This window comes from Bombus affinis, unplaced genomic scaffold (assembly GCF_024516045.1).
Source record: "Bombus affinis isolate iyBomAffi1 unplaced genomic scaffold, iyBomAffi1.2 ctg00000068.1, whole genome shotgun sequence".
NCBI classification, from domain to species: Eukaryota; Metazoa; Arthropoda; class Insecta; order Hymenoptera; family Apidae; genus Bombus; species Bombus affinis.
The window spans coordinates 682,403-696,479 of NW_026108822.1; the positions used below are offsets into that span (position 1 = coordinate 682,403).

The 14,077-nt window shown below is 36.8% G+C and overlaps 3 protein-coding genes across 3 annotated transcripts in view; 1 reads left to right on the forward strand and 2 right to left on the reverse strand.

Annotated features, from left to right (window-relative positions):
• LOC126926968 (uncharacterized) overlaps positions 1–14,077 on the forward strand; it is a 284,756-nt gene that overhangs the window by 205,177 nt on the left and 65,502 nt on the right. The gene's annotated exons all lie outside the window — the stretch shown is intronic.
• LOC126926972 (A disintegrin and metalloproteinase with thrombospondin motifs 3-like) overlaps positions 1–14,077 on the reverse strand; it is a 270,090-nt gene that overhangs the window by 185,344 nt on the left and 70,669 nt on the right. Inside the window, exon 3 of the mRNA XM_050743277.1 lies at positions 676–768. Coding sequence (XP_050599234.1) covers positions 676–753 — 78 coding nt within the window. The 5' untranslated portion in view covers positions 754–768. The remainder of the gene's footprint in view (positions 1–675; positions 769–14,077) is intronic.
• The window catches only part of LOC126926975 (uncharacterized), a 120,144-nt gene continuing 117,489 nt past the window's right edge, over positions 11,423–14,077 (reverse strand). The window contains exon 2 of the transcript XR_007715045.1: positions 11,423–12,477. The gene's annotated coding sequence lies outside the window, so the exon portion shown is untranslated. The remainder of the gene's footprint in view (positions 12,478–14,077) is intronic.

The following is a 14,077-nucleotide window of genomic DNA, read 5'->3' on the forward strand; positions in this document are numbered from 1 at the left end:
TTCACGTTCTCGAGAGATCGTCTGGCATCGCCACGGCGGACCTACGACGATTTATTAATATTTTCTTAATAAAAGCTAGCAAATATTACGAATATATTATATTTATTATTACATCATGCATTATATACTATATATAAATATTCGTCAATGATAATAAATATACGTGAAAGTAATCGTGTTGTTGATTGTAATCAAATGTAACTTGTAACGCTATTAGTATTTTAATCTTCCTGAAAAATGTTGAAATGTTGATTCGACAGCAGAGAAGAATAGCAGAAATAGAAAAGTAAAAGGAATCGCAAGTGTCGTATATTAATGATATTATCATAGGTCTATAACATTAAATTAAGATTCTTAAGAGATGAAAAAGGTTTAATAGTCGATTATACAGATATTTCGGATACACGATAAATGCGAGGTTTGTCAATGGTCCGTGAAAATTGTTTGTTTGGAAATTTGTTTCCAAGGGATCGTTCACGGTTGTCCAATTTAACAAAATGGAACTCGTTGCATTTTATCGATCTAAAACGTCATGCGCAGATATTTTGACCTATATAATTTATATACCATACACTGTACAGATAAGTAGAAAATAAAATAATTGACACTCGCATATGCGTATCTCAGATAGTTACTACTTTAGTTAAATGATTTAATTTAATGGAAATCGCTTACCATAACGTCTCGTTTTCCCGCGTATAAAATCATTCGTACGATCACTAGAATCATGTTGGATTCGAGCGATGGGTCCATGTAAATTGCACTGACCTAGGATTAAAATACGTACGAAAATGTAACAGGCGTTAAAACAGTATTACAGCCTTACAAATAAATTATTATTGAAAACTCTCGTAAATACATCGTATCTTATATAATTTTCCTAAAAAATTAATTTTATTCGTTATATTTATCTTAGGAAATGTACGTTATTAATCTCAACAGCATTGGAAAATCAATTACCGAATGGCTGAAATTAATCGATTACAAAATTCCATTACGGATAAATTATTCGCTGAACTTTTTAAAAGATACGTGTAAGCTTTGAACAGTGTAAACAGAAAATACAGAGCTTCCATCCGAATATACGATCGAGATGTTTGAAAGCAAATAGCGTACCTTGAAAATACAGAGATACGCATAACTCTGCCCTATGTTTCCCGGTTGCTTGCGTACATATGTAGTTGGAGGTATTCTATATCTAAGTATAATAACAGAATTTCGTTTGGTATTACTTACGATGTTTAAAAGAGCCAAGATATATTGCTGTACTCGAATTCCATGAAAACGGAGTAATCAGCAGCTATTCCAAGCTCTAGCCATCGTGGCGACGAATCCTTAGCAGCTGGTCTTTTCTCTATGAAATGACTTATCTTAGAAATCGACTTATCTTCCACGAAATTAGAAAGTCTACTCGACTCGACTTGATAGCTTAAACGCATGATTATTAAAAGCATAAATTAATATCTACGAGCAAGTATTCGTGAAATAATTATTATGATATAAATAATTATTTCAAAAGTATAATTTCAAAAATATCAATTCGGTATCACCGTGAATTTCATCCTGCAAATTTCTTTAAAATTCTTGACAAATTTTGGTAAACGTATTCCTCCAGCAAATTTGTCTATTTTTCTATTTTTTACATTAAATTAGGCAAGATAGATAAAGATTCGTGCAATGGACAATATACATATGTGTAATAGACAGGGAATAATAAAATAAATTAAAAACAGCGAAATATAGATGCACGTGTAGAAGATGAAGCGAGAGTGGAACGCAATAGGGAGAATAATTGTAAACCGAGTTCCTTTTAAGGCTGAAGATAAGCTATTCTTATATTACATGCTGTTATTATTACTTTTGTACACGATAGATTGGAATATCAGTACAATTTCTTTCTTTCAGTAATATTCGATGATTCGTTAATTTATTAACCGCTATATTGTACGTGGTAAGTAGAAAAGCAACGATTGTACAAGAATGGCATTTGGAAAAATATTTGACTTACTTGATAATCTGTTCCTTTGCAATTTAGGACCAGAGAAGTATCCAATTTCCTCGGGATTTGTTATTTTATATAGGTTGGGGTTGATAATCAATCTCGGATCCACTCGGATTGGTTATCACACCTTTTATTTTCTCTCTTATACAAAACACCAAATCACACAGCAAACGTCTAAACTCTCCCAATGCGTCTTAGCAAATAAGGCGTGGTCGACTCCTATGACAAAAGAGCGTCGTTAGGAGTCGTACCAACATAACCCTAGTAACCTTTTAGTAACTAGCGGTCATACCAACTGAGCATTTCTCAACAGGATTTACGTCGATCGATAATTTTTCCACTATTGTATCGTTGTATTCTGTGCAGACATCGTCTTTTTCATCGTACAGAATCAATTTCTCAGCTTCTGGGTATTCCACGTCGAAGACGTCACCGGAAAGATTATAAAATCCCTGAACATCGTGGCTTAAGGAATCGCGTTTGCTTCGTTTCGACTTTCTCTTACTTTCTTCAACTTCAAATTTATTCGATTTCCCTGTAACCGAATTATCAACGTTTTACCACGTTTGTCTGTCTTATCTTCGCTATTCTCGTTACGGATAAAATGAAAAAATAGTTGCAAAATTTCTGAAATTGTAAATACGACCAGACTGGAACGTATCAACGACAAATACGGTGTCACAAAATTGTGACAAGTCAATATTCCAGTTGTTCGTTTGTTGAATTTACGCCACCGCTGATTAAACGTATCACGCTTTAATAGAAAATTCAATTTCCCAGCGGGGAAAATGGAATTTTGCGCTAATTAAAGTATTGCGCTTTTGTACAAAATTCCAATGTTTTCTGTTGCCCGCGAAAATGCAATTTTACGACGGACATTTCAGACAAATTTTCATCAGACGGCTTTCCATCCGTAAAAAAGAATGCTATCTATAAAAGTGTCAATGGAAATTGATCAAAGTAACGTCAAGCAAACCCGTTTAAACAGCGAGGTAAAGAGACCAATTACTTTTAACAAAACCTGTATCGTTGCTCTTAACCGTTTCACTTTTAAATATCAATCGGCGCTGTTCCTCATTAAAATTTCGATTTAAATCGAACGAGAAATACAGCGTAACACTTGGAATTTTCTATCGTTTCTCAACCATACTTCGAACATTTACGTCGCATTCTTCGATTCATAGGATCGCGATGTTGGATTCTTCGATTTCGATACAAAAACGTTTCACAGCTTTCGACGCGGGCAATTTAATTAAGAGAACAAATAATTTGTTTATAAACTGCCAATTACGTGCCTTGAATTTCCGATATATGCAATAAATTTCATTGCTACTTGACCTGAGTGGGTCATAAAGTTGCAACCGTGTAAACCGTGCCACGTAATTTTATTGCATTCAATTTTCCACGTTTCCAACAATTTATCAAATTAGAATTTATCCGCGCATCGTACGAAATTTTTCATAAAAATTGATTAATAATAGTAGATATATAGCTCCTCGTATTCGTAAAACAGATTTTTAATCTGTAAACAACGAGTCGTGGTAATTACGATACGATCGATTTTCAACTTAGCAAAATTTGTTTCCATTTAACATTCACATCCAGATTGTATTTCCTTTGTAATAAATTAATTATATAATTAAATAAATTTATTATTCGAACCGATATTCAGATACAGTTCGAGTATACTTGATAAATTTTCAGACTCGATTCTCCAAGTCGAAAATGAGAACGTTTTATCCTATACTTTTTCTTCATTTTTCCACAAGGATTCGCGTTGTTCTCGCTTTCAGACATTGTTCCGTTGCATCCTGTATATACGGGGTGTGCCAAATTTAAACCGTCAAATTGTAAGTAGTTGATTTACAGACAAGAAGAAGAAGAAGGAAGAACTTTATATAATGTTCGTCAACGGACGTTTCTTTACAGAATTACAAACGAGTATCGTTCGTACGAAACAGGTAACGACGCGTTTTCCATCGCAGCGTGCAAAAGTTCGCTGTATTATCGTGTCAGCGCAGTTGCATGCTTTTCATCATGCGACAACAAGCCCGTGTCGTTAATAGCTACAATAATGATACAATGAAAAATTATTATCTGGTATGTTTGATTGGTCGTTGGAGAACGTTGTCCGCGTGCTCGGATAGAAGCCTGACATCGATCAACGATGGGAGTAATACGATCTCGTACACACAGTTGCTAACAATTCGATCGAGTTGCAAAAACCGCGTGTTTTTACTCGTTGCGCTAGTTGTTCACGCGAACTCGCATCTCCAGAATAAACCTTCCGTTTTACAGTTGCGAAACCATAAATACAGAAAAGAAAGTGCAGTTCTTGAAACTCTGACGAAACGCTGATAATACGGTCAATTGTCGCGTGCCGTGGAATGGAAAATTCGTCGTTACTTGTTTCATACGTACGATACTTGTTTGTAACTGTGGAAAAACGCGTTTATTGCCCAGCTTCGTACGACATGTTTTTCGGTAAATATTTACAAAGCGGACAATCTCGCCATATTCAACGGCTTTGAAATATGTTTGCCAAGGCTAATATTCCGAACAACTTTTTCCTGTAATACTCTTTACCGTCGCTCTGCTTTCCGCGATATTCGCAGCAATTTCTGTCTCGACGACAGCGATGATTTCGTAGTTTCGCTTTTCTCGATATCACTGCTAAAGCTTTTCCTACCTCGAATAACGACGCAAAGCTTCGTATGAATCGTATCTATCCTGTTACTTGATACGCGAATTTAATTCGAGGTAGCCTCAGTGATGTTTCTTCCCTGTGCGAGTTGAAAATGATTATCAGAACTGCATATATATATATATATATAAATGTACGGACATCAACGTCCGAGACGTTCGTCCATGCCAAACGGTAACGCGTACAGGAAACATTTGTTCAAAATGACTTTGACTTTAGCTATATTTTTAAATTGGAATTAGCTAATGGTCGTTCGCTTTGTAAATGATTATTTCTTTTTCTCCTTTTTGCCTGCAGATTAAGCCCTCCCTGTTTGACGGTTTAAATTTATTAAATTAAATTTATTAAACCGAATATATATATATATATATATATATATATATATATATATATATATATATTCGTTTGTACTACGATTACTCTCATACTCTATGTATGGTATTATAATATCGACGCTATCAGTTCTTACAGTATCACGATCAGAGTCAATTTTAGAATAGAAGAAGCAATTAACGGCGGATCGCAAAGTAAGAAGCTTATAACATAATTGGCAAGGAAGTCGGTAAATCGATCAACCAATCACCTACATCCAACCGTCTAACGAAAGATGAAAAGCCATCGCGATAACGATCCTTCTCACCTGCAGGATTTTCCGGATTCACAGACACGAAGCTCGAATTATTCCTGATCGACCACCACTTTTCGTTTTTCGGCTGAAACATCACATGCTGGCCATTCGTCAGCGGCTGAACGAAGAACGATCTCTGCCCGATCAACATCAAGGCGTACACTTCTTCTTCGCATATCGTCACGACGACGAAGGAACTCGCGTCTCCTTCCAAGCTGCCTTGTCGAAGATCGCAGTTCGCCTTGGCGTTACGTCGCTCGGACTTGGTTTTACCCTGGCGCACCCAATTCACGGTGAAATTCGACGACAGTATCAATCGATCGTTGGACATGGTCCTTAAGGTCCAGTTGCTGATCTCGAGGAACACCGGCTCTTGGTGGAGATACTCGCGCTAAGTTTCTCGGTCTTCGTGGGTCGATCTTCTGTTCCGCGCGCTCTCATTCGGGATCACTCGAGGGTAAACGATCTCGTACTCCTGCAAGCTTTGCAAAAAGTCGCTCATTCGCGACTTAGTAGCGATCGTGCCGAGCAGCCACGTGGCGAGGAGAAAACTGGGAAGTTTCGATCGCGTCATGTCTCGCGCGCTTTGATCGAAATTTCAATAGGATTTTCTGGCTACCCAAAACTCGCCAGGCATGCTCGTTCACTCGCAGACGTAGTTATCGCGATGAAAGCAGCTAATTCGCAGACCCGATATTCTCATTTCATTTCGCCGGTTCGTAACGCGTTCGAAACGCCGTGTCATATAGACGCGGATGCGACCATACTCTCGCGTTCTAACATTTTCAATGTCTCGCGCTTTATCACGTAGCTAGCGCGGAAGTAATACGAAGGTGAATCGTTGGTTTTAATACACAGGGTGTTGTTTAATCGATCGTATAATGGAGAAGGGAACGATTCTACGGTACACCAGAGATGAAATGAAATCATAGAATGCAGTGGTTTTGTAGGTAGTGCTTTATCGAAAAGATTAACCGTGAATATTTGCTCGACCTATTTATACCAAATTGATACAGTATCTTAAAATACAGACGAATCTTTCTCAATTTCCTTCGATCATCGTCTCTAGGCGTACGAAACTGCCTCGTTGAATTCGAACGTTTCTCGATTTCCTTCGACGTCTTTCAATTTCTTCTTTTTTCAATCGCCGTTCGCCTTCTCAAAGCTGTCTTCGAACAGAATTCTTAGAACGACTTCCAATTCCTTTCGATTCGTCCAATCGTTTAGCTTTACGAAACTGTTTCGCTAAACTCCTTTTTCCACTGTACTTGCGTATCGTAACAAACTCGTCGGCGGTAACTCGCGTCGATTAACGATTCACCACCAGTAAAGTAACCGGGAATGCAGCAAACTAGTAATCGGTAGAACGAAGCGGAACGTAAGTGGAGCGAGCGATAAGAGCGATCGCGACAATCGCACGCCTCGCCCTGCGATTCCCACGCGAACGAATCATCAAATTCGAGCCAAAGATTCTCACTAACTCGAAGATTCGCGCCAGTATTTTCCACGCGCGCGTCACACAAATTCGAACGACTTTCGCGAAAAGGACGGAAGGATAAGACGATCGATCGGATCTCGGGTCGATCGCGATACCCCCGGACAGAAGGTTTCGACGAAAAAGTGGAGTAGACGCGACGAAGGAGCGTCGTGCAGCAACTGGTGGCCAATTTATTCACCACGTGCCGTAGGAATTTAATTTTCTTTCGCGCAAGAACGATCCACCATCGGAGAGAGTAGAATATAATTAATTTCGATCTCGTGTCGATCGCGACGTTCCGGATGGAACGTTTCGCCGAAGAGGTGGAATAAACGCGACGAAGGAGCGTCGTGCAGCAACCGGTGGCCAATTTTTCCACCACGTGGCACCACGTGGAAATTTAAACGTTTCCCATGAAAATGATGCACCATTGATGAAAGTAAAATACGATAATTAATCGGTCGTCGAGTCGAACGTGATATTCCGGATAAAACTTTTCGATGAAAAAAGTGGAGTAAACGCGACGAACGAGCTTCGCGTTACGACTGGCAGCCACATGGACGGATGAACGCGGCTGGAAACGCACGCGAGTGCAGCGGCGAATTGTGCGTAAGAGTAAGCGCGAACGCGAGACTGGAAAAAGCACCAGCGCTTACCGCCCACTGAAGTTCTAATAATGGCAGCTTTATGTGCAATCACCGAGAAACGAGGATGCTGGCGAACGCATTGTTCGAACCCGACCGAGACGATTTAACAAGGGCCGAGGATTTCATCTTGAACGTTGCTCTTGTCACGACCGGCATACTTCAAATCCGATGGACCGATGATGGAGATAGAGATGTGGCGGCCTTGGCGACAATGTATATCGCCGAAGTGCCTAATGAGTCACCTGTATCCTAACGGTCCTTCCACCGAATGTCCTAGAAGTGTGACAACGGTCACGTACGCCTACAGGGTAGTGGGGATATTGAGGGATGACAAACAAAGAAGAAACAGATGTTTTTTCTTTTCGTTCGAGCCCCCTGTTCTTTATTTTACGTGACACTCTCGACCCCACCAGAATTCTTCGCTTTCCCTTGAACCGCGAACTCGAAAATATCGTATTCAGTAAGGCGACGAATCTAATGAACGGGAATTAAATCTGTTCCGACAGCTTCCTTTGCCTGGATGAAAGAATAAGTACGAGAGATAAATTATGTCAGATAATGCACAGTGACTGGCAGAAAAGTCATATCTACTTACGTGTATGAATTCTAAGTAAAATTTATATTAAACATTTCTTTTTTTGTCTATTACACACTTTTTTTTCTATTCTACGATATCTGTCACACGTTTACTCGTCTCGTCGATTACAATTCAGTTTTATAAAATTACAGCATTTCTTCTTCAAATTTTCTTCATGGCTTTCGATATTTGCAATGCTCAGTGCGTGGTGGCTGTGCAGCTACAGCTAACAATATCTTGTATATCAGTATCTTTTATAATCTTATACAGTGGCTGTGAAAAGGTATTTATATGCGTTAGGTTGTCCCAAAAGTTTCTTTAGTTTTATAAGGAAATATAATGTTATTATTATTGAATTCTGTACGAATAAAATAAAATGGATTCTATTACTACAAAATAGATCATACATAATTCAATACAATAATATGATACAAAAAATGTACATTTATTATTTCCTCACAAAACGAAAGAAACTTTTATGCCAACCTAATGCTAATACTTACGTATCTCTATCTTTTTCAATTTTTTTTCATCAGCCGTTACATTTCACTTTCAACTAGTGTCAATAGTTCGTAGTCATACGATAGTACTATCAAGTGACGCGAAATTTATCTGTCCATCTGCATAGTGGATGGTTTTCGACCAGTGACTTTAAGCGATTTTCCACTTTCTTCATATTTTTGCTTAGATTCCGCTTCGCTTAAAAAGATTCACATGTATCGATATGAAAATTATTGGAAGATATTCTAACAACTTGCAAGAGTATTCAAGAATTTTTGAGCACACTTTTTAAAACACGAGAACGTAAACAGATATTGCATGATCCTAAACGATCCAGCGTGTAAATGTCGGTAAGGCTTTTGCAGACAGAGGACAATTAATATGCTTTCAATTAATATAATTGATTAGCACGCTGGGATAAACACAATGGTAGAAATAATACAGAAATACTTTTTGTAGCCACTGTAAGTAGCTGTTGGGTACAGTATTGTTCAAAAGTAGACAGACGCTCGATTACTTTTGGCAAAATGTACTTTACTCGCAAGATTATGCATAAATGGACTGCAAAATTTCATAACAGTTAAACGTAAAACGGACAATAGCCTACGTTTTGTAAAATGGTTTATCGAAATTAGGAGATAAAGAATTTCAGATAAGTAAGAGTGTAAAAAAGAAGAGAAAGATGGTTTTAATATTAATTTTAAAAATATTAAAAGGGACATTTCTGATTTTCTTATCCGTTGATAAATTGTTGTTTGAATAATTGCTTCTTGGAATAAAAAATATTTCTTTCCATTTTATTTGCGTTTTACACAACGAGATGAATGGCAACGAACGAGATGCAAAATGAGAGATGCTTAGCATCGAGGCATTACGCGTGGGCGATAGATTAGTATGACTCTTCAGAAAGAAATTACATTACGCTTAACGACGATCGTTATTCTTTCCTGGAATGGTTTTATTTCCTCTTAACAAGGCGATGTCGTCTCACGTTTTCTACGAAAAACAAAAAATTCCATTCTTTGCCTTAGTTTTCATTATATGCTATCGCACGATAAATCATATCCCTTTGTTCACGGATGTGGAAATTTAATTAAAACCGATTTCTAGAAACGAATATGTGTTTTCCATTGGAACAAAACCCTATATCCCGTTAGAACCTTCCAGGAATTCAAGAACTTTGTAATTTTCCGTTTGACGATGTCGGATCTACATTCAACCTAAGCTCTCTCGATTTCTACGAAAATGATAACACGCAGATTTCCAGGATGCTGTTGAAAGAACAGAATGCACGAGTATAAACTGAATGCTTTCATTTAGGCAGTGTAATTACGTTAATTGGTTACAGCTGTAAACGCGCTGGTATAAACTATATAGTTTAAGCGATTTAGTAGATACCTGATCTCGCGTTTCCCTGTTTCCAGCGAAATTTTAGTATTATAAACGGAATGCGGATGTTTGTGCGTTTGAGAGAAATGTGGGTGTGTATAAACGTCCAGGTTGTACACTCTTGTTCACGAGTATCGAAAAATATGCCGATCGTTAAAATTGTTCGCTTCCTGCAAAATAATCAAAATAATTGGAAACCAATCGGAGGATACTTAAAAATTAAAGTAAAATAAAAAGAAAATTAAGGTATAATTAGTAAAAGAATATTGTACAGAGATCGTACGAAGGAATTTAAATAAAAGTTGTGTACAATTTTCTAATGTTATGTGTCCACGAGAAAATTCCCATTCTATTGGGTTTTCCCAAAAATTTCTTTCGTTTTATAAGGAAGTGACAGATGCACATCATTTTTTGTTTTACATTATGATCCATTTTGTTCTATTAGTAGAAAACGGATCATACAAAATTCAATAAAATAATGTAAAAGAAAAAATGTTGTGCATCTATTATTTTCTTATAAAACAGACAGAGACTTTTGGAACAACCTAATATGTTTCTCATTGACATCCTTGGGAATTAAGTAGAGGATAATGGAAAAATGGAAATCGATAAAAAGTATTTATTATTAAATCGAGAGTTTTAATGAATTTTTTTTTTAGAAAAGTTTGTTACTTTATACAATTTATTGGTAGTGTATTGCTATAACAATTTTTCTAAAATTTACAATTTAAATTACATTGGTTCGTTGAACGATCGAGTAATAACTTAGCAGTGTTTTAAATCTCATTCTCGTAGATTTGATTGTATTTGTAATTATTATAATTATGAGCATCGTATTCTTAAGAACATCCCCTTTTTATATTATCAATTGTTCTTTGATTTATCGACATCATTAGAACGAGAACATCATTATTATTTTCTTATTTCTGAGCTTCGTATTATCGATATCGTCGTAATTTTATTGATTTATTAATCAATATTCATCGTAATATTATTATGAAACACATAAGGAATGAAACTCCATGTACACATTTATAAAATGAAAACAGCATTTTCATTGGTAATGCGATAAATCTTATGTATCGTGTTGTTGTGTAATATTACAGTGTATGTTACAATGTACGTATAAACGCGTTAATAGAACCAATTATTCTCATCGGCGACTAAAATGATTCACGATCGTGTGTTACTTCGTCTGCAATGTCAGGACGGATACATGATAATTGTTAATGTAATTTGTAATACTAAAGCTAGAAACAGATCGATCCCTCTTATCGTCAGATCGTTCGCAGCACCGGTACCGATATTGCAAAACGATTTCTCGCAGCAAGTGGTGCAAGCGGAGAGTTTTGTTCGTTCACCGACCACTATACATCCGGAGTCGCATTTGTTAGTACACTTTCTCTCCACCGACCAAGTTTGTGGACTAGACGTTGAATCTTCGGTGCTGGTAGTGTAAGAAAATCGCTTTACCTGAAGAGAAAGAAGCAAACGTGAAAGGAATATTTGCAGATTTTAAACTTTCACGATGTTCGTTATATGACATGTCCTAGCGGATCGCAAGAGACACTCGTACGCTAAAATATAGTATTTCTTTTAATTTTGTCCGAGTACGAGCTCATTTTGGGCGGCATTAAACCACGAACTTGATAGTATCGAGCGAAAAGAGAAAAAAGAAGACTGAAAAGAAAAGATGAGAAAGAATTCTACATGTACGTAGAATGATTCTTGATACTAAAATTAAATTAATATTTGCAACAATTCCTTGTTTCACTCTGTATGACATTTCACATTGGAACTTGTAACGAACACGAGTGAGTGTGAACGTAACATATTTTTAGTCAAGGGAATATCAATTTTCCAGAATATCTCGCATCATTTCCAGAGAATACGGTTCGTTCATTGTTAATTCGGTCGGTTAATATCGATTACGGATTTCGTAAAATTTTTGCCGTGTATGTGCAAACTGTACAATTATATCATATCCAATATCATTGTTGATTACCAATAAATAAGAAGAACAAATAAAAAATTGCATTTGCATATTCCCTCTAATGTGTACACCATGTACATATGTTCCTATAAAGCGGATTCAATTTCAATAAAGTACGTAATTATTATGAAACTGAATTGATCGACTATATTGAACATTTCCAAACACTAAAATCGCGTTATGAACGAAATGAAACTGTGGCTCTATCTTGAACAGCCTTCTCTCGCTCTCGTGTTGACGATAACTAATATCGCTTTTAGCTAGCTGTTTGCTATATTCTGTTTGCTTTAAAAGCACGCGATCAAAGCAAAATATCAAACATCTGCTGAAACACGTGCGTGACCTGTGTATAATCAACAAGCGTTGGAATCGCTGTTATCATTTGTCATTACCATACAGGTCCTTTTATCACCAGTGCACTTGTGCCCGAAAGTGGTGAAGTTTCCAGTCAGATTGGCGCATCTCTCTCCATCTTCCATTGTATCACACTGATGACACCATAAATCGTTTGCTCGTTCCGACGCTGCGTGAGTTCGATGTTCCGTAGTTAACAGTTGGCCTGATCATCGGACACAATCAACCGACAAATACGTATTAATTAATAGAAATCGTGATTTATCCTAGATTTCTAAAGATTATTAAAATCGACGTAGGAATCGGACGTAAGACGTTGGGCAAATCGTTGTCTACTTTTTAATGCTTCGCATCTTTCTCTCTTTTATTTCTTAGAAATTATTTCCTTCTACTTCTTCCTTTCTTTCATTTTTCAAACAAATGTGTCGTGCTTTCATTAACGTCAGATTTTTGTACATTTTTGTACAAATAAATAGATATTAGTCTTGACATTTACAGACACATCGGCGATATGCGTAAGATGAAATTTCGTCGCGTTCGTTGACAAGATTGCTAGGAAGATTGCGGAAAGGGATATCATCGAGGAAATCGTCTAATAAGGTGAAACATCGGTTTAGGTTTCTTATTTAGAACGGAATTCTTCGGATGTTTAGCTTTTCCGTCGAATAGCGTCTCTAACGATATTTCGCCAAATTTTCCTGCTGTTCTTGCGATACGTCCGACGGTAAGACTTGGCAAGCAAAATATCGTAAACGTATCCGGAAATTACGAAAAATTTATTTCGATTTATTTCAATTAAACGTATTCCGAGAGCAGCAAACGTATTCCTTATCCATTGGCAGGTAATCAACGAAATCATACACGGGTACTTAAAAATACCTACAGTTATGAAAGATATTTCCAAGTTCGGAAAAACGCTTCCACGCAAGTTTGATCAATCGTACCAATCCTCTAGAGTTTCAGCTTCTTAACAGATTCGATCATCTCCGAAGACTAAACAGACGGTATACGACTACGTTTGCATCTACACGACAATTGGATCTACGCAAGACTGCAGATTCGATATCCACGAAATATTCTATGTATATTTCATGAAGTTAAAAATTATACTGTTTTATTTCACATCTGGTTCCAATAGAATAAGATGGATTAAACGTAATTCAATAAAATAATTTAAAACAAAAAATGTTGTGCGTCTATTATTTCCTTATAAGATAAAAGACACTTTTGGGACGGTCTAATGTTAAAAATTCTCTGTGAAAGTTGATTGTAATATTCTTCTTATCTAAAGAAAAAGAGAAAATAGAAATAGATGTATTCAGTATGAATTATTTATTTTATACATAGGAAACATAGGCAAGACGGTAAATGAAAAAGGTAGCCTCGAAATGAGAATTCATCGCGAAGCTTATCACGGAAGAAAAGTCAATTAAATGCACCGTGTACGATGATCGTTGTTTACACGATTCGTAACACAAATGGCTAACACCTACGAGTGAAGGCTTCAACAGGTGCACTTTCCTCTATATGCAGTTTATATGTAGAGAAAGATCTTCGCTATAAATAGACGAAACATCGTTCCTTCAGACATCTAGTGAAAACTCCCTCAACGAAACACGCTCCTAAAACGCAACTTGCTCGTAAAACAAATAGGGCCATGTAACTGAAAGGAACCTCGAGAAAGAAAGAGAAAAATGGGAAGAAACAGAAACTTCCATTTTCCATTACAGAAACGCTCTTTGTTGAAAGAAAAATTCCTCAAATTAAAAATTCTCAAAGACGAAATACCGCCATTGTCTATCCTG